The sequence below is a fragment of the Oryzias latipes genome, chromosome 2 (genome assembly GCF_053564925.1).
Source record: "Oryzias latipes strain Hd-rR chromosome 2, Olatipes_Hd-rR_3.1".
Lineage (NCBI taxonomy): Eukaryota > Metazoa > Chordata > Actinopteri > Beloniformes > Adrianichthyidae > Oryzias > Oryzias latipes.
In genome coordinates, this window is record NC_136238.1 from 27,329,004 (window position 1) to 27,348,869 (window position 19,866).

The window sequence follows — 19,866 nt, forward strand, 5'->3', positions numbered from 1 at the left end:
CGGCCACAACGCAGAGTACTGACCTCTATACGACCCCAGCCCTGAACCTGGAGGAACACAGATCTGGTCTCTGTTGGTCTCTATGAACCTGATGTTGGAACTTCAGGAACAGCAGAACTGCTACGTTTGTTCTCTTCATCCACAAACAGAAAAACAGATCTTCACAGCAGGGACCACTGTGGACTTCACTAACATGCTTTGGTCCAATCAGATCAGAGATGTTTTCTCTGTTTACTTAGCATTAGCCTAAAAGTAACGTGTGCAGAAACTGGATGTTTCCTTTATCGTCACCTTCTGACCACACAGAGAAAACCATAGAGATCAACCAACATGAAAGAGACAAACAAGACATGAAGCTTCAACAAGGACACTCTACCATAGCAGCTGGATTCCAGTGAGTCTGAAAGGACAACAAAGAAAGAAATGAATCCTGGATGTCAGACAATTGACTATGTTTCCTGTCAGGAAGTTCCTCTCTCCCCCTGACTGCTAAATGCCAAGTTCTCTGGAAAAGAACATTATCTAAATCCAACCATGAAGGGACTTGAACCCTCAATCTTTTGATCCGGACTCAGACGCCTTGTCCATTAGGCCACATGGTCTGGAAGAAGCCCCAGTTCCAGCTGACAGAAGTCTGGTTCTGATCCATCAGATCTCACTAGCAACAGAGCCAAACCTTCACGTGTTGCAGCAACAGTTTCCATGTTTGTGAGGATCTTCTGAAGAACAGCTCAGTTCCAGATCACATCATGATGTTTGATGTTTTCTTCATTCCAGGAAATCATCTGTGTCTCCTTTGATCTGTGCTGAGTCAGCACTTTGACTTCTTTTCAACTTTAGATCCATCATTTACAATCAAGGATTTATTGATAAATATTATTTATTGACAGAAAATAAAGAGTAAATGTATTTATCATCCAGCAGTGATTGTGGTGTTTGTAAGTCTTTCATTTTGAAATTCCTCAAGGATGATCATCATGGTGGGATTTCTAGATCTGCATGAACTCATCCTGAATCCAAAAGACACTGTAGCATCAAAGAATCCAACCCATCTCTGCCAACATGAGGCTCTTACTTTGAAAAGTCTCAGACTTCCTGCAGGGAAACAGGCTTTCTGCTGCTGCACTGACAGATGTGCACGAGCTTGAAAGAGCTTCCTGACAGAGGAGCTGCAGACTTTCTCCTGCAGAGCAGCAGCTGACTTCAGCGTCGTCATGGGAACACAGTCTGCTGCTGCTTCTGGAAACGTCTTCAAGGCTGTGGTGGGACTTGTTGGTCTGGAGGACAGATTCTCGGAGCAAATGCTGCTTCAGCTTCAAGCTTCAGCTCTTTTCTTCTGGCAGAGCTTAGAAGAAATGGAAACCTCCTTTGTTCTGACTGTTTGCTCCAAATCCCAGATTCAGGAATTCCTCCAAGAAGTTCAGCTCAGAGATCATCAGCAGAGAAAAGCCTGAAGTTCTGATGGAAAATGACAACAGAACATGATCAATATTATTGATCCACATGGAATCCAGAAGAAACTCTGAGGTGAAGACATGAAGACACAAGCTTCAGAGACACGAGGAGAAGTCAGAGTGGATTCATTCTGGACTTTCTTCTCACATCTTCTCTTCAGAACATCTTTGTCTTTGATCCTTCAAATCTTCTGAAATCTGATCATCCATGGATTGTTTTTGTGGGATCAGATCCAGAGTTGCTGAAAGTTCTGCTGCCCTCTGCTGGTCAAAGTGTCCAAACAGCAGAGAGGAGATTATCTCATTCTATCTTTCAGTCACAAACACACTGGTTATATTTTATACTATTAAACATGTTATAAGATACATAAGGCTTTATAACGGCTGTCTTTACTGCACACAAATTGTGTTTTATGAACTTTCTTCTTTCTCTTTCGGCTTTTCCCATCAGGGGTCGCCACAGCGAATCATCCTTTTCCACCTCACTCTATCATGAACATCTTCTACCCTAACATTAGCCAACTTCATGTCCTCTGTTAAGACATCCATGTATCTCCTCTTTGGCCGTCCTCTTGCCCTCCTGCCAGGCAGCTCCATCTCCAACATCCTTCTACCAATATATCCACTGTCCCTCCTCTGAACATGTCCAAACCATCTCAGTCTGGCTTCTCTGACTTTGTCGCTAACACAGGCAACATGAGCCGTCCCTCTGATGTACTCGTTCCTTATCCTGTCCAACCTGGTCACTCCTAAGGAGAACCTCAACATCTTCATCTCCGCTACCTCCATCTCAGCCTCTTGTCTCTGTCTCACTGCTACCGTCTCTAACCCATAGAGCAGAGCTGGTCTCACCACTGTCTTGTACACCTTTCCTTTGAGTCTTGCTGACACTCTTCTGTCATACAACACTCCTGACACTTTCCTCCACCCGCTCCAACCTGCCTGCACTCGCCTCTTCACCTCTTTTCCACACTCCCCATCACACTGAACTGTTGACCCCAAGTACTTAAACTCCTGCACCTTCTTCACCACAGCCCCCTGTAACCTAACGCTTCTACCTTGATCCCTCTCGTTCAGACACATGTATTCTGTCTTACTACGACTGACCTTCATGCCTCTTCTTTGTTTTATGTTTAATTGTGTTTTATGAACAAACTTGTGAAAAAAGTCAACAGTTTGTATAGAACTGTTGTTCTAAAGTGTGATTCTGATTTTTAGATAAATGTGATATTTTTCACAGATATTACAAAAGAAAAATGCTTCAGTCTCCATCTAGTCTAAAAGTTTAAACATTTATTCTCCTTAAAAGTCATTTTATGCTCACGTCTTTGAATAAATCAGTGTTTCACAGTGAATGCAGTCCTTCATATTTAAAGTTCCATGCAAATTTGGAACCAAAAGTGTAGAACATCAATTAATTTACCCTTAAACTTACCCCGGTACGTCTCATACTTTGCTTTTTTGGAACATAGTCCAGCTATGGAACCAGCAGAGAACCAACAAACAGCAGCTTCCTTCAAGTCGTCTTTATCATTAGACCTGGTGTTTCATCTTCCTTTTCTTAACAGATCATAGATTTTATTCATTGGATTCAGCTCAGCGAACTTTCCCCTTTGATCAAACAGTAACATCATAGTCTTTGAAAAAGATTTAGGCAATGTTGGCAACGTGGGAAGGTGCAAAATACAATCAGTCCTCCAGTCTGACTGAGATAATTTACACTTCCAATACCAAAGCAGTCGCTAGCAGGAAGGACACAACACACTTTGTAGCCCTTGTGCTATCTTAGATGACCCCACCCTTACATTGAGGTGTTTCCCTACCATGACAAAGGTGGATAAAGGTGGAAAGATTTCATGTAATCCATGGACACCAGTGAAGATCACAAATCATTGAAGAAAAAAGGTTCAGCGCAGTGTCTAGTGGGTCTAGATGACCCAACTCTCAACGGTAAAATGCCAAAGATAGCACAAGGGTTAAACATGATCACTAAATGTTTTTGACATAAACATTTGTTGTTTTTTTTTCCTGGACAAAGAACATTGTTTAATTTAAACATATACAATAAATTCACTAAATTAAACTAAGGCTTGAAATATCCCTACATTTTCCTTTTTTGTATATAAAAAAATAAAGTTCTTTCTTTTAAAAACAAAAACACAAACGTCTAAATGGCATTTACATAATATTTTCCCATATACAGTAAAAGTTTTCTGCTCTATGTTTTTCTGTTTGCGAAGTTGAGATTTCTCTCTAAATTACTAAATAAATGTTTTCGTTTCAAAAGAAAAGCTTCTCACCTGTGTGTGTTCTAATGTATTTTACTAAATTACATTTATGACTGAGCCATTTATCAGCCATAAAAACTATCTCTCACCTGTATGAGTTTTCATGTGTGTTTTTAGAAGAGGTATTCGACTAAAACTGGCATCACATTTATTGCAAGGGAAAGGCTTTTTCTCCTGTGTGAGTTCTCGTGTTTTTTGAGACTAGATGAATCATTAAAACTTTTATCACATTCTTTACAAGAAAATGGCTTTTCTCCTGTGTGAGTTCTCATGTGTCTTTTGAGTTTTGAGTAAAACTTGTATCACATTCTTTACAAGTAAAAGGCTTTTCTCCTGTGTGAGTTCTCATGTGTATTTTTAGAGTAGATATACGACTAAAACTTTTATCACATTCTTTACAAGTAAAAGGCTTTTCTCCTGAGTGGATTCTCATGTGTGATTTGAGATGAGATATTTGATGAAAACTTATTTTACATTCTTTACAAGTAAAAGGCTTTTCTCCTGTGTGAGTTCTCATGTGTCTTTTGAGTTTTGATTTTTCACTAAAACTTGTATCACATTCTTTACAAGTAAAAGGCTTTTCTCCTGTGTGAGTTCTCATGTGTGTTTTGAGTTTTGATTTTTCACTAAAACTTTTATCACATTCTTTACAAGTAAAAGGCTTTTCTCCTGTATGAATTTTCAAGTGTGTTTTGAGAGTAGATATTTGATAAAAACTTATTTTACATTCTTTACAAGTAAAAGGCTTTTCTCCTGTGTGAGTTCTTATGTGTGTTTTGAGAGTACATATACGACTAAAAGTTGCATCACATTCTTTACAAGTAAAAGGCTTTTCTCCTGTGTGAGTTCTCATGTGTATTTTGAGATTATATAATTTAATAAAACTTTTATCACATTCTTTACAAGTAAAAGGCTTTTCTCCTGTGTGAGTTCTCATGTGTATTTTGAGACTAGATCTCCGACTAAAACTTTTTTTACATTCTTTACAAGTAAAAGGCTTGTCTCCTGTGTGAGTTCTTATGTGTGTTTTGAGACTAGATCTGTGACTAAAACTTTTATTACATTCTTTACAAGTAAAAGGCTTTTCTCCTGTGTGAGTTTTCATGTGAAATTTCAACTGAGGCCGCCCACTAAACTTATTACCACATTTTTTAGATTCACAATATCTTTCATCAGACCCATTTTGGACATAACTTCTGTTCCTCCTCTTCCTCTGATCTCTGTTCTGTGGGTCTGTCTCTTCATCTGTAGTTGATGTTGATTCTTCATGTTGGATTCCTTCTTCATCCTGACTATCAGTTACATTTAAGCTCTGCTGATTGCTTAGATCTGCTTCACTGTTCTCATCTTCCTCATAAGTAGGAATCTCCATCAAGGTATCAGTCTCCTCCTTCAGATCAAGCTGCTCTTCATCCTGACTGATGAAGACTTCCCCTGGTTCCTCTTTAATCTGTGGAGGTTCTGGTTTCTCCTGTTCCTCTTTAATCAGTGAAGGATCTTGTTCCTTCTGTTCCACTCTAAAGTTCCTCTGCTGGTTGCAGAGATCTTCCTCTTCAGTTATACAATGCCGGGGGAGACCTGCAAGAATACAAACACAGGAAAAAGCCCTTTTATACTTTTAAATTAGTTTGTGTATTGACAAACACCAATAAAAGTCAAAATCTGCTCAGTCAGGAACCTTGTAGTTGAAATTTTTAAATGTAAACTATGAAAAACTGTTCATTCCAGCGGCGCTGGATGGGCTGCCCATCCGCACCTAGGGTAGGGATCAGTCCTTCCCTGGCTCTGGGACAGGGCCCACGGTCACTCTGGGTGACATCCACCAGGTCTGCGGGGTCGGGGGGGGGGGCTTTGTTGTCCCTGTCCTGTGGGGGGGGCTGTCTGGAGGAGGGGGAGGGCCCATTATCGGTGCGAGACCTTGAAGGTTTGATGGGTCTGGGTTTCCACTGATGCAATCGGCGATCGCCCGGCTAGCTGCCTCGGTCCTGTCGAGGCCTGAACTTGCTCCGGGGGGTTGGCGCCTTCTGGCTTCTCTCTCTGTGTGGGGTGGGTGGTGGCGGCGCCTCGTGGGATGGGGCCCCTGGTATTAGGGTGATGGGGGGGTGGGGGTCAGCCTGCGTTGCACCTTGGGGGGAGGAGCTACTTGGCAATGGTCCCCCTCCAGTGGTTGCCGTATGTAATAGTCCCCCCCTTTGGTTTGGTTTGAAATGGTTTCACAAGGACCTTGGACCATCTGTCCCCAACGGCCGTGTTCCCTGGGTGCTGGTTTCCTGGGCCCTGCGGTCCTCTCTCCACGCAGGGAGAGGGATCCCTGAGCTTTCTGGCAAGGCCAAGAGCCGGTGTAGGTACAATAACTGTTCGGCCTGGAACTACCGTTCGGGGTCCTATTAACTGAAGGAAATGTCACACTACGGTAGCCCCACTTGGACAAACTACGTAGAGTGGAGATCTGCTCGGGTTCTACATATTTTAATTTCACGTTCCCTTTTGTAACCTAAAGTTATTTTCCTTCATAAATTGTGTCTGACAATATTCTTTGTAATTTTTATAAAAAGATTTTGCCACAATCCGCTTGTTATTCCAGTTTGGCTGAAAATGTTGTTAGCACGGCTAAATGTTGTGCTTCCGGGTCCGATCTGCCAATAATAAAGCACTGGGCGCAGGGATTATAAAAAATATGAGGAAACATGTATTCAATAATAATCATAACAATAATAAAAGCACGTTTAGAAGACAATGTCGCTCTATAACAGAGCTCTGTTTGTTTACAACAGACGTCATAATATTTTTGTCTATGGTGGTATTGTACTTTGTCCAGACCAATCACTATCTGACACGTCATCGGGCCAACGAACAGCCAATCACATAACGTGACGTCAGCATTAGTCCTAAGACCCCGAACGGATGTTCCAGGCCGAACAGTTATTGTACCTACACCGGGGATCACATCACAGCTGAGCCGGGGGGTGTCCGTGTCTCTGTGTTGTGGGTTCTGGTCCTTGCCCCCAAGCGTTGGGCCTCGACAAATTTCCAAATATGGACGGCCCTGCTCGGGCCATGTTTACAACACCCCCTGTGTGGACCCCCTCTTCTCCTGGATGTCTTCCTCTTGGGCAGGAGCGGCTGGCGCCTTGCCTTGCTCCTTCATGGACCAACGGTGGGACGGGTGGGTGGCTGCATGGAGCGCAGCCCGGGTCTCCCTTTGGGGGCCCTGGCTCCTACCTGGGGTTCGGGCGGGGGGATGCCCAGAACTCCTTGGTGGTGATGAGGTGCTCATCTGGGGTTGTGGGCACTCTTCTGGGGCGGGGCCCTGCGTTGGGCCCTCACTGCGTGGCGGAGGGCTGCTCTCCTGGTTGAGCTGGAGCCGCACTCTCTGTCCCCCGCCCTCATGCCTCCCTGCTCTCTGGCTCTGGGGTCCTGCTGGTTGTAGCCTGGGTGGCAGATGCAATCGCCTGGGGGGCGGTTGCTCTCCATCTGGTGCCGTGCAGGCTCTGGGGGGCTCTGGCTGCCGCAGGTGCTGTGGCAGGGGTCTTTGTGTAGGGATGGCTCGGCGCTCCCCATCCTACCTTTCACCTTCCATCATGCATTTTTTAGAGGAACATAAACACTCACTTGAGCACAGGTGTTAGTTCACCTTTGCACTAATATTTTGCGTGGTTTAATGAAATATTTCACACTAGTTCAGGGGTGGGCAAACTACGGCCCGCGGGCTGGATCCAGCCCGCCCCCATGTTTGGTCAGGCCCACTGAACAATATCAGAGACCCATGTTTTTTTTTTTTTTAACCTGCCCACATGTTCAAGAAGTGACATTTTCTCCCCCCTTCTGCAGTCTGTGCTCCAACCTGAATTCCTCTAAAAGTCCTGTCTATCATGATGGGTGAGTGACATCCCGATGGAGAGACACCATCGTGATGCCACGCCCCCACCACATTGTGAGTCGACACCATAAGCCGCGGTTACATGTGAAAAATATCTCGATGGGATCAATGGTCAGATTAGAATCCAACCGTGTACATGGGCCCAGAAAAATGTTTTCAGAATACAACAAACGTTCACTAAGGTCACACTTTCGGTCGGAATAAATCATTGCACATGCGCAGTAGGGTTTGACAAACCGGAAGAGGATATAAGTTCCGCCGAGCGGCTATTTTTTTTCTCCAAACTTTATTGAATGTAACAATTCAATACAAAACAATGTTAAACAGCACCGAGCAGCTATATACATCGACATGTCAGCTCGGTTATATACGAGACGATCTTCTAAACGTGCTTTTAATAATGTTACGATTATTATGAAACACCTGTTCGCTCAACATTTGAATTTTAATCCGTGTGGTCAGTGCTTTTTCTGAACGGAGCCGGAAAGAAGCCAGGATTAGCAGCATGCTAACACGGGCTAACAACATTAGCTTTGGCTGGCGCTGCAATCTGCATCTTGGCTGCACGTAAACATGTGGGAATAACATCATCCTTTATTTAGTCGGGACATGACTGGAAACACAAATCCATGTTATTGTTTGAACGGTTTCTAAGGACTGAGCGGAATTTTGTTTTGAAAAGCTCAAACCGCCCCACAGCCGCCGTGTGAGCTGGAGATATGTTCTCATGCTGGTCGTTCACAAAGAGCTGCGGGACAGATGGCAGTCTGAAGGCTCGCACACGTAACAACGCATCCTCTCTCGCCCCTCATTCACAAAACATACAGTATTAAGTCCGATTGCCCTGCACAGACACGATTCGCTCCGTCCACCAGCAGCCGCGTGCAGCGACCGGGCGCCACGCTGAGGCGCGCGCCTCTACGCAGCGTACGGGGGCCGCGCAGAGGCACGCATATCGCGGTGAGGCGCGCGCTTTTCAGTCGCCGCTGCTTTATTTTAAAGTAAAGTAAAGTAAAGTAAACTTTATTGTCCTCAGAGAGGAAATTTGTTTTAGGCCACAGAGCTGCAAACTGTTACAACATACTTCAACGTTTGCACATCACATACATGATAGAGCATAAAGCGATTACATAGTAGATAGATAAAAACAGAGTATACAGATTTACCCCCCAGGCCTGACCCACATTGTCGAGAACACGAATAGAAAAAAGTAAAAAAAGTAAAAGATTTGTAAAATGTTTAATAAGATCCCTTAAAACCACATTGCTAACAATTGCTAACATCGCTACAAAGATTTCCCTCTGCAAATACAGCTAATCAGTCCTTGTTCAGCAGGGTAACGGCTGCTGGAATAAATGAAGATCTGAATCCAACTGTTTTGTATTTGACTGCTCTAAAAATGATCCCTACAGCCACAGATCTTGAGGGCCACGTTTAGTTGCTTGTAAAGTTTATTTTTATCTTTGACAGTGCCCCAAACCATGCTGCCATTGCGTACCTTGCCAGACTTTCCAGAACTGCATTGTAAAATGTGATCAGTATCTTAGAACTGACACCAAACAGCCTCAGCCTTCTCAAAAAGTAGAGTCTTTGGGCGAGTTTTCCACAAAGATAATCTACATGAACAGTCCATTTCAGTTGGTTATCAATCCAGACACCCAAATATTTTATAGAGTTTACCGCTTCGATCTGACTGCTTCCAATTGCTAAAGGTGACACCTTTTGGATCAAATATGATTTCTTTGGTTTTTGTTGTGTTCAAGAGCAGACTATGATCCTCGCACCATTTATTGAAGTGTTTGACCTCATCAAAGTAAATTGAAGGGTTATCTGCAACGGAAAAGGAGACTGATAATAATTGTGTCGTCAGAGAACTTTATAATTTTGTTTTGGGTGTGGCTACTTTGGCAGCTGTTAGTGTAAAGAGTAAAGAGCAAAGGTGAACTCACTGCCCCCTGTGGTATCCCAGTATTACAACTGGGTGTGTACTGGGGTGTTTTTTAACCAGCCCTGTCACTACCATTGCTCATTCTTTAAACACTGACAACAGGGTGGACCCGGGGGTTAGCCCCGCCTTAAGCCTCTAAGACTCATGGGAAATGGGGAATCGCGGGTTTAAATTTCCTCATCATAACTGAGGGATGTAATGTTGATTATATGGTTACTGTTTGTAATTTACCTCAATTGCCAATAAGTTAAAAAAAAAACGAAACAAAAAAAAACAACTGAGCAACTTGTGAACAGAAGTGAGCTGCATGCTGTTTGGCTGATGTGGGTGTTTAAACACTCGAGCTGAGGCTATGATGACTCCTCCCACAGGGAGGGTAAAAGCTACATCTAGTCCAGTGGTTCTTAACCTGGGTTCGATCGAACCCTAGGGGTTCGGTGAGTCGGTGTCAGGGGTTCGGTGGAGCCTCTGCCGCCGAAGTTAAGACACACCGACTCATCATGTCTGCACACAATGGTATGCCCCACTTGGCCATCACTGGCTGCAAATGATCACATGACATTGCTTGGCCAATCAGTGCTGCGAGGAATTAAGCGCAATCAGGAGTGATCCAACATGTGAATGTTGTCGAAGTACATTGTGTAATTACTTTCTTCATATTTTAATCCATACAAACTATGTCGAGCAAAAAAAGAAAGTGGTCCGATGAATATGTACAATATGGATTCTCATGTATCACGGAACGGGATGGGAGTCAGCGTCCTATCTGCATGATTTGCATTGCCAAGTTGAGCAACTCCAGACTCGCACCGGCAAAACTAAAGGAACACTTTGAGAAGCTGCATGGAGATGGAGAATATAAGAACACAATGCTTGCTGAATTCAAGGTGAAGAGAGCCAGATTTGATGATAAGGCCACTGTGCCTGCTCTTGGATTTGTTCACATTAACAAACCGATCCTCACAGCATCATATGAAGTTGCGTACCTCATTGCAAAGCAGGGCAAGCCACACACCATTGGTGAAACACTGGTAAAATCAGCTGCGTTAAAAAGCGCGAATCTGATACTTGGAACAGCGGCCGAAGGTAAATTATCCCAAATTCTTCTTTCAAATGACACGATCAGCTACAGAATAGAGCAGTGCTTTTCAACCAGTGTGCCGCGGCACACTAGTGTGCTGTGTGAGATGGTCAAGTGTGCCGTGGGAAATTGCCCTCATTAACTGATTTAACAACATTTTCCATCTCCAGGATGTCAGCTCTTTGTTTATCCAAACAGCCCCTGATAAAGCACTAAGAAATTAGGAATATGAAAGATCGTAAAATACTTTTTTCTTTGTGTTTATTTGATTCTATTAAAGACATTTTGATAAGAATGACGGTACTGCAATTTAGCCGCAGCTTAAGCTGTTTTAGGAAAAGTCCCGCCCCTTTAACTGTCTCCACCAATGATCCGTGGATTCTTAATCACATGTCATCAGTCTGACCAATCAGAATTGGTTACAGTCTTCACTTCCTTGTTCTGAATTCTACTGATAAAGTCGCTCAGTTCTAACAAAAACACCAGCTAAATATCGTCTTTAGCTGTGTAGTTTTGATATATATAGACCTCCCCCTGCAAAAGAGTGCAGACGCTTTTTCCCCTGCTCCTGCCGCTTCCTGCTTTATTTGCTTTTTAATCATTTAATTAATCAGTTTTAATTATTTACCTCATCCACAAATCCTGGAATATCAGACTGGTCATCCTTTTTTGTGACTTCCACCTATACAAATCAATATTTTTACGTCTGACAAGCCAGCGACATGTCCGGAGGAGGAAGAAAAACAAACTCCCACTGTGAACGCTGTCGGATCTACCAACAAGAAATAAAAGAGCTACAAACAAGGATATTTACCTTGGAAACTGAAAATGGACTTCACAAGACCCTTCCAGTGACATCGGGTGGTAAGAAGCCCACTCCTACTACAAATGAGAAGAATAACAGTGACTTAGACCTGAGTGATGTTGTGTCTTTTCCGAAACTTTGTGCGGAGGAACTCTGTGTTAAGCCAAAGCGAAAAGATGACAAAACATCCGAAATAAAGCTCACAAACAGATTTTTACCCCTAACACAATGTGAAGTTAAAGAACAAAGTGAAATTGGACCACAGAATAGGAGTCATAATGTTGGCAACAAAGCACAGGCAGAAAGAAAATCTGTGCCAAACGTCAAGGTCAGAGATACGCTGCTGCTTGGAGATGGCGCTATCAGTGGAGTCAACCACAGAAGAATGCAAACTTTATGTTGCCCAAGTTCTACTGTTCCAGTGATTACAGGACTCTTATCTAAAGTCTTGTACCAAGGAGTTAAACGAATAATCATCCATGTAGGTGCTGTCGATATCAAAAAAGAACAATCTGAACGTCTGAAAAAAGACTTCATCAAGTTATTTGAAGAGATCGACAAAGTAGAGGTTGAAGCATTCATCAGTGGACCTCTTCCTAACATCGATGGGGTGTCACTAAAGTTCAGCCGTCTGTTTCAGCTGAACAATTGGCTCTCCAGAGAGTGTGCTTCCAGAGGATTCCATTACATTGAGAACTTCAATACATTCTGGAAGCGAAAGGACCTATTCATGGGAAGAGGCCCACACCTGAACAGAGGTGGAGCAAGAGAGTTAGTGAAGAACCTCCTCCACGCTCTGGGGCATAGAGGCCAAGGCCCTGAAAAGGCAGTAAGGAAGGACCGAGCCAGTGTCCCAGGAACCACAGCACAACGGCAACAACAACTACCTCCACCACCACCGGTCAATGACTTGGATCCAGCAGCACCAGCACCACAACCACCTCCATCTAAGCACTCAGCTGCACCAGCATCACAACAACCACCGCCAGCTAAGGACCCAACCGCAGAACCACAACAACAACCACCAGATTTGGCCCCAGAAATACCACCATCGGACCAGCTCTGGGCGCCCCCTGCTACATCTACTCCCAGTGAAGACTCACTTTCCTTTTCGTCCCCCCCACTTTCACCCATGGCCCTACCTAGCCATTTTGATAGCCTGATTAAGTCAGGAATTAAGATGGCTCCCCTAACACCTGTGAGCCTCACACCACACAGGAGCTCTCCTACCCCTCCAGCGCCCCCTCCACATCCTTCACCCAAAGTCCCTGCAACACGTCCTTCATCCAAAGCCCCTCCAACACGCCCCCTCCGTCGTTCACCCAAATCCCGTCCAGCTCCCGCTCCTCCTGGTCCATCACCCAAACTACCCTCAACTCGACCTCCCCTGCGCGCCTCTAGACGTGCTATCCCCCAGAGCTAGGATGAAACGGGCCCCCAGTGTCCTAGGAAAGGTTATGTCAAACTGGGGCCCTGTGATGAACAGCTTCCTTCTGGTGCTATACCTGTAGTTGCACCACATAGAATGCAAAAAAGGGCAGTTAGACTGTCCAATCACAGAAATCTAGTTGATATCCCTTGCAAGGTTTTGACCAGTCCCAAGGAAACTAATCTCAAACTTGCTGCACTCAATGTCAGATCTTTATGCAACAAATCATTTTTAATCAATAATCTTATCTCTTCTTTTAATCTTGATTTTATGTTTTTAAATGAAACATGGCTTGACAAAAACACAGGAAACATAGTTCTAGTTGAATCAACTCCCCAAAACTACAAACATGAATCGTAAATACGAGAAAATAAAAAGGGTGGAGGCGTTTCTGCACTGTTTAGAGATAATATTGCAACCCGCAGACTTTCATTTGGTGTGTTTTCATCATTTGAGTATGTGTCCTTTAAGATTGAGTTAAAACAAACTCCTCCCTTACTCTGCATAGTTATGTACAAACCTCCTCAGCACAGCCAAAGTTTTATTGATGATTTCACTGAAATGCTCTCAGTTGTGTGCACAGACTTTGATGGTCTAGTCATTACAGGTGATTTTAATGTTCATGTTGATAATGTCAATGACAAAAATGCAAAAGAGCTCAATGGTGTCCTTGAAACCTTTGATCTAATTCAGCATGTGAGTTGCCCCACCCACAACAGAGGGCACACTCTGGACCTGCTCATCACAAAGGGGGTTAATATTCACAATGTCAGTGTGGTTGATGTCGCCCTCTCTGATCATTTCTGTGTATTCTTTGACCTGTCTGTTTCTCCCAAACCACCGCCTGGCCCTGCAGTTGTCCAAAGGAGACAAATAAATGAGAGCACTAGGGCACAGTTTGTAGAAATGATAGACCTTGAAAACGCCTCTGGTGCCAATGTTGATGAAATGCTGAATTCTGTTACTTCTAGCATCTTGAATGTTTTGGATGCCATAGCCCCTATGAAGGTTAAATTGAGAAAACATAGACAGAAAGCTCCCTGGAGGAACGATGATCTAGTCAAGGCACAGAAACAACAGTGCCGCAGAGCTGAGCGAAAGTGGCGCAAGTCAAAACTCCAGGTTCATTATGAAATGTATAAGGGGGAGTTGTACGCTTACAACCAGATCTTATGCAGAACAAGGCAAAGGTACTTCTCTGAAATCATTGGAAGTTGCAGCAGCAACTCTCGTGTCCTGTTCACAACAGTAAACAGATTAACTAACCCTCCAACCCAGCTACCAATAGAACTAGTTTGCACACCTAAATGTAATGAGTTTGCTGTATTTTTTAATGACAAGGTTCAGGGCATTAAAAAAGCCATCAACTCCACAACACATATAACTACCGAACGGCCACCTACTCACTCTAAGCTGACTCACTTTATACCTGTCACTGACCAAATTGTCCAAGAGACCATCACCCGTCTGAGCTCGTCTACATGCTGCCTTGATGTGTTACCCACTAGATTTCTAAAGTCTGTCCTGAACAGTGTGTTGCCATCAATTACTCAAATAGTTAACATGTCTCTTCAATCTGGAATATTTCCAGAGGCCTTAAAAACTGCAGTCATTAAACCTCTCCTGAAGAAGAGCGGTCTTGATCCCACTGTACTGAATAATTACAGACCTATCTCTAATCTGCCATTTTTAGGAAAAGTCCTTGAAAAAGTTGTCTACCAACAGCTCACTGATTTTCTCTTATTAAACAATTCATTTGATGTTTTCCAGTCAGGTTTTAGACCCCATCATAGCACAGAAACTGCTCTTATCAAGGTAACCAACGACATCCGCCTGAACACTGATGATGGCAAAGTCTCTGTCTTAATCCTGCTAGACCTGAGTGCTGCCTTTGATACTGTTGATCATGGGATCCTTTTGCACAGACTCCAAGACTGGGTTGGCATCTCTGGATCTGCCCTAAGTTGGCTCAAGTCTTATCTAGAAGACAGGAAATTGGGAGTTGTGTCTCAGACTACATGGCCTTGACTTGTGGTGTGCCCCAGGGATCGATCCTGGGACCCCTTCTGTTCAACCTCTACATGCTGCCACTAGGGCAGTTAATATGCAGTAATAACATATCTTATCACAACTATGCAGATGATACTCAGATCTATGTGTCACTGACAACAGGTGAATATGGGCCGGTGGATTCACTCAGCCACTGCCTCCAACAGATCAGTGCGTGGATGCAGAACAACTTTCTCCAGCTAAACTCAAACAAGACCGAAGTTATTATTTTTGGCCCACAGAAACAAAGAGAAAGAGTCAGTAGCTACCTTCATTCTCTGTCTCTTAAACCCTCAAATCAAGTCAGAAACCTAGGGGTAATCATGGACTCTGACCTAAACTTTAACAGCCATATCAAGTCAGTAACATCAGCGGCATTTTACCATCTGAAAAACATTGCCAAAATCAAAAACATAGTGTCAAAGCCAGACCTGGAGATACTTATTCATGCATTTGTCTCCAGTAGGTTAGACTACTGTAACGGCCTGCTCACCGGCCTCTCCAAACGAGCTGTAAAACAGCTTCAGTACATCCAGAATGCTGCTGCTCGAGTCCTGACCAGAACTAGGAAGTATGATCACATTAGTCCTGTGCTCAGGTCTCTGCACTGGCTCCCTGTACCTCAAAGAATAGACTTCAAAGCAGCTCTGCTTGTGTACAAGTCTCTCCATGGCCGAGCACCAAAGTACATCTCTGACATGTTAGTGCCATATGAACCATCTCGTACTCTGAGGACCTCAAGGTCTGGCCTCCTGTTGATTCCCAGAGTCAGAACTAAACAAGGGGAATCAGCGTTTCAATATTCTGCAGCTAAAATCTGGAACAGCCTCCCTGAAGTCGTAAGACAGGCCTCTTCTGTGTTCATGTTCAAATCTAGACTTAAAACATTTCTGTTTAGCCGTGTATATGACTGAAAGGTCCTATCTGCGGTTTTCTTTCCTTCCCTTCCTTTATTTTTAAATCATTTTTCAAATTTTTTCTTTTCTTTTAAAGTAAATTTTACGTTGATTATTTCAATGATGTATTGTGATTTTAATGCATTTTTCTGTTTTGTGAAGCACCTTGAATTACTTTGTGTACGAATTGTGCTATACAAATAAACTTGCCTTGCCTTGCCTAGTTTTCCACAGAATCCGGTATCAGACCATGGAACAAGTGAACAAAACAATGAAGCTCAGAGACGCTAATCTTCCTGCGTTCGGCGGATTATTCAACTACATCTCCCATGATTCATTGGGTTAAAAGTGACAGCGTGAGCATCTCGGCGCACAACGATTTTCTCCTCTTAACTCAGTTTTTCTCAGTGGCTTTAGTACAATTCTCAGATCAGAATTGAAGTTTGCAAATACGTGTGTCCATTTCCCAAAACAATGTGTACAAACAGCAAAACACTATGGATTTCTTGCAAAAGCCTGTAACTGTTTAAAACCTTTAGTTCATCTCTCAAAACTAAGTCTTTATGTCATTGAACATGTCAGTGCCATCAGAATGTCAAGTTCTTGTGTCATCGTCTACGAACAAGACAGTCAGATTACTTAGTCTTGTTATCAATATAACTGTGTACTTTAGAGGGAGGTTCTGATGTAAACTATGGCTAAAGTTATGATGACAATTATTGTAAAATGTAAGTTACACCTTTTTTGTTTGATTGCAAGAGACTGGACAAGATTCACATTTACACTTTTATTGTTCATATTGTAATTTGTTGACAGACCATGTCATACCAACATAGAAAAAACCCACTGCAAACAGTAACACAAAGGGGAAAAAAAGATAGGACAATATTCTGTACAACAGTACAGGCAGTGCAGTAGGAATTGGTGTCGTCTTCCTACACCTCTTGTCGTTCCTGTTTGTTAGGCCACAAATTCTCATCCACATCACAGCGAATATCCTCTCTTGCAATCCAGCTAAATGTTTGTCACATTATGACAACTTGGTCAACCATTTTGCAGTTAATGACTTATACAATGAACTAATGACTAGGTGTTTTGAGGAGTAAGACTATCGCACAGTGAACTATATAATACATTTTGATCAACATGAAATAAACAATTCATAATGTAGCAAAGAGCAGAGAATTGTACTTAATTATTTGCATGGATGTACCAAAGCAACTGCAACTTGTTCAAAGAAGTGAGAAACTGCTTATATGATGTGCACAAGTGACATCATGATGTGAAGATTCAACAAATAGTTTTGGGAATTTCATTCTGATCTGAGAATTGTACTAAAGCGACTGAGAAAAACTGTAACGTCTTGAAACCACAACGAACACAAATCAAACAGTTATTACATCTTTTAACTTAACTTTTATTACATTTTTTTAGAAAGAAACGGCTGCAGCTTCCAGCTTTTTCTGCCACATTTATCACAAAAATGCACGTGAGATCATGGAGGGACTGTAGATCAATAAAGACAGAGTTTCTCCTTTTTTATTTTTATTTTTGAATGCTGGTGTGCCGCGGGATTTTTGTCAAGGTTAAAGTGTGCCGTGGCTCAAAAAAGGTTGAAAAACACTGGAATAGAGGACATGAGTAAAGACATCTTGGCTCAAGTAGTCGCAGATCTGATTTCAAGCCCGGAAAAATTCAGCCTTCAACTTGACGAGACAACAGACGTTGCTAACCTAAGCCAGCTTGCTTTTTTTGTGCGGTATGAGAAAGAAGACATGATAAAAGAAGAGTTTTTATTTTGTAAGCCTCTTACAACAACTAAGGCAGCTGATGTGAAGAAGCTTGTGGATGACTTCTTCAGAGACAATACGCTTTCGTGGGATATGGTCTCTGCAGTTTGTATGGATGGAACTCCAGTCATGCTGGGAAGAAAGTCTGGTTTTGGCGCGCTAGTAAAAGCCGGTGCACCACACATCATTGTCACACATTGTATTCTGCACAGACATGCGTTGGCAACAAAAACCTTGCCTCCAAAAATGGCAGAAGTATTAAAAACTGTAGTGGAATGTGTGAACTATGTGCGAAATAGTGCTCTGAGGCACCGCATCTTCAGTGAGATGTGCAAAGAAATGGGCGCTGAATTTGAGGTACTAATGTACCATTCTAATGTGCGGTGGTTATCCCGGGGACAGGTGCTGAATCGTGTTTTTGCCTTGCGTGTGGAATTAGCATTGTTTTTGGAAGAGCACCAACATTTTCATGCCTTCAAAAAATCTTAGTTCATTCTCATTTTAGCGTACATACCTGATATATTGGCAGCTCTAAATCACCTTAATCAGCAGATGCACGGGGTGGAGTCAACATCGTGTAAGCAGAAGAAAACCTGAAGGCTTTTCAAAAAAAGCTACTATTATGGAAACGACGAACAGAGAACAATAATTTCGCAAACTTTCCCCTTTTTGACAACTGTGTAAGTAAGATCGAAGATGTGTCTGGAATTGGTGAAATTTCTGTACCCATGGAACTGAAACAAGGAATTGCCACGCACTTAGATGAGCTTGCAAAGTCTTTTGACGGATACTTCTCTGCACAAGACTCATATCCAGCATGGGTGAGAACGCCGTTCACGTTGAGACAGCAGAGGTTAATGATGAATACCTCAACGAAATCATTGAAAATTCAGCAGAGCCAGGTTCAACAGCAACTCTTCAGAACAACAACGCACTCAACGTATTGGTGTCAACAAATGGAAAAGTATCCAGTTATTGCCAAGAAAGCCCTGGAGTTCTTTATACCGCGGGGAAAATAAGTATTGAACACATCAACATTTCTCTCAAAAAACATATTCCTAATCGAGCTATTGACATGAAATTTTCACCAGATGTCGGCATCAACCCAAGTAATGCACACATAGAATGAAATGCAAACATTCATGTCCATAAATGAAGTTGTGTAATAAAGTGAAATGGCACAGGGAATAAGTATTGAACACGCTTACTGAAATTTATTTAATACTTTGTGCAAAAACCTTTGTTGGTGATTATTGCCTCAAGACGTCTCCTGTATGGAGAAACCAGTCGAATACATTGCTCAGGTGTGATTTTGGCCCATTCATCCACACAAACTGCCTTCAAATCTTCAAGGTTCTGGGGGTCTCTTCTGTGAACCCGGATCTTCAGTTCTTTCCAAAGATTTTCAATTGAATTCAAGTCTGGTGATTGACTGGGCTATTCTAGCAGCTTTATTTTCTTTTTCTTCAACCAGTTGAGTGTTACCTTGGCTGTGTGCTTGGGATCGTTGACTTGCTGAAAGATCCACCCTCTTTTCATCTTCAGCAGCCTGGCAGATGACAGCAGATTCTGATCAAGAATGTCTCCATACTTTTCTCCTGTCATTATTCCTTCAATGATATGAATTCTACCAGTACCACATGCTGAAAAACAGCCCCACGCCATGATGCTCCCACCTCCAAACTTGACTGTTGGTATAGTGTTTTGGGGCTGATGTGTGGTGCCATTTTTCCTCAAAACATGTTGTGTCTTATGACATCCGAAGAGTTCAATTTTGGTCTCATCTGACCAGAGTATCTTCTCCCAGAATGTCATGGGTTTATTCAAATGTTGTGTCGCAAACTCCAAACGAGCTTCAACATGCTTCTTCTTCAAAAATGGAGTCTTGCGTGGTGTGTGTGCATGGAAGCCATGGCGGTTGAGTGTATTACTTATTGTTTTCTTTGAAACAACGGTACCTGCTGATTTCAGGTCTTTCTAAAGCTCTCCACGAGTGGTCCTGGGCTGTTGGAGAACCCTTCTGTTGATTGTTCTGACTCCTCTGTCTGAAATCTTGCGAGGAGCACCTGGCCATGGCAGGTTTATGGTAATGCCGTGTTCTTTCCACTTCCGGATGATGGCCCCAATGGTACTCACTGGAACTTTCAGAAGTTTAGAAATGCGCCTGTAATCAATGCCTTCAGTGTGTTTTGCAACAATAAGGTTGCGTAGGTCTTTGGACAGCTCTTTGCTTTTACCCATCATGC

At 42.9% G+C, this 19,866-nt stretch overlaps 1 protein-coding gene across 2 annotated transcripts in view; it reads right to left on the reverse strand.

Moving 5' to 3' along the window:
* Positions 1-331: 331 nt before the first annotated feature.
* Positions 332-19,866, reverse strand: part of LOC144986860 (uncharacterized) — a 34,705-nt gene continuing 15,170 nt past the window's right edge. For both annotated transcript variants that reach the window (XM_078935394.1, XM_078935398.1), the window contains exon 3: positions 332-5,320. In XM_078935394.1, the coding sequence (XP_078791520.1) occupies positions 4,011-5,320 (1,310 nt within the window). In that variant the 3' untranslated portion in view covers positions 332-4,010. The remainder of the gene's footprint in view (positions 5,321-19,866) is intronic.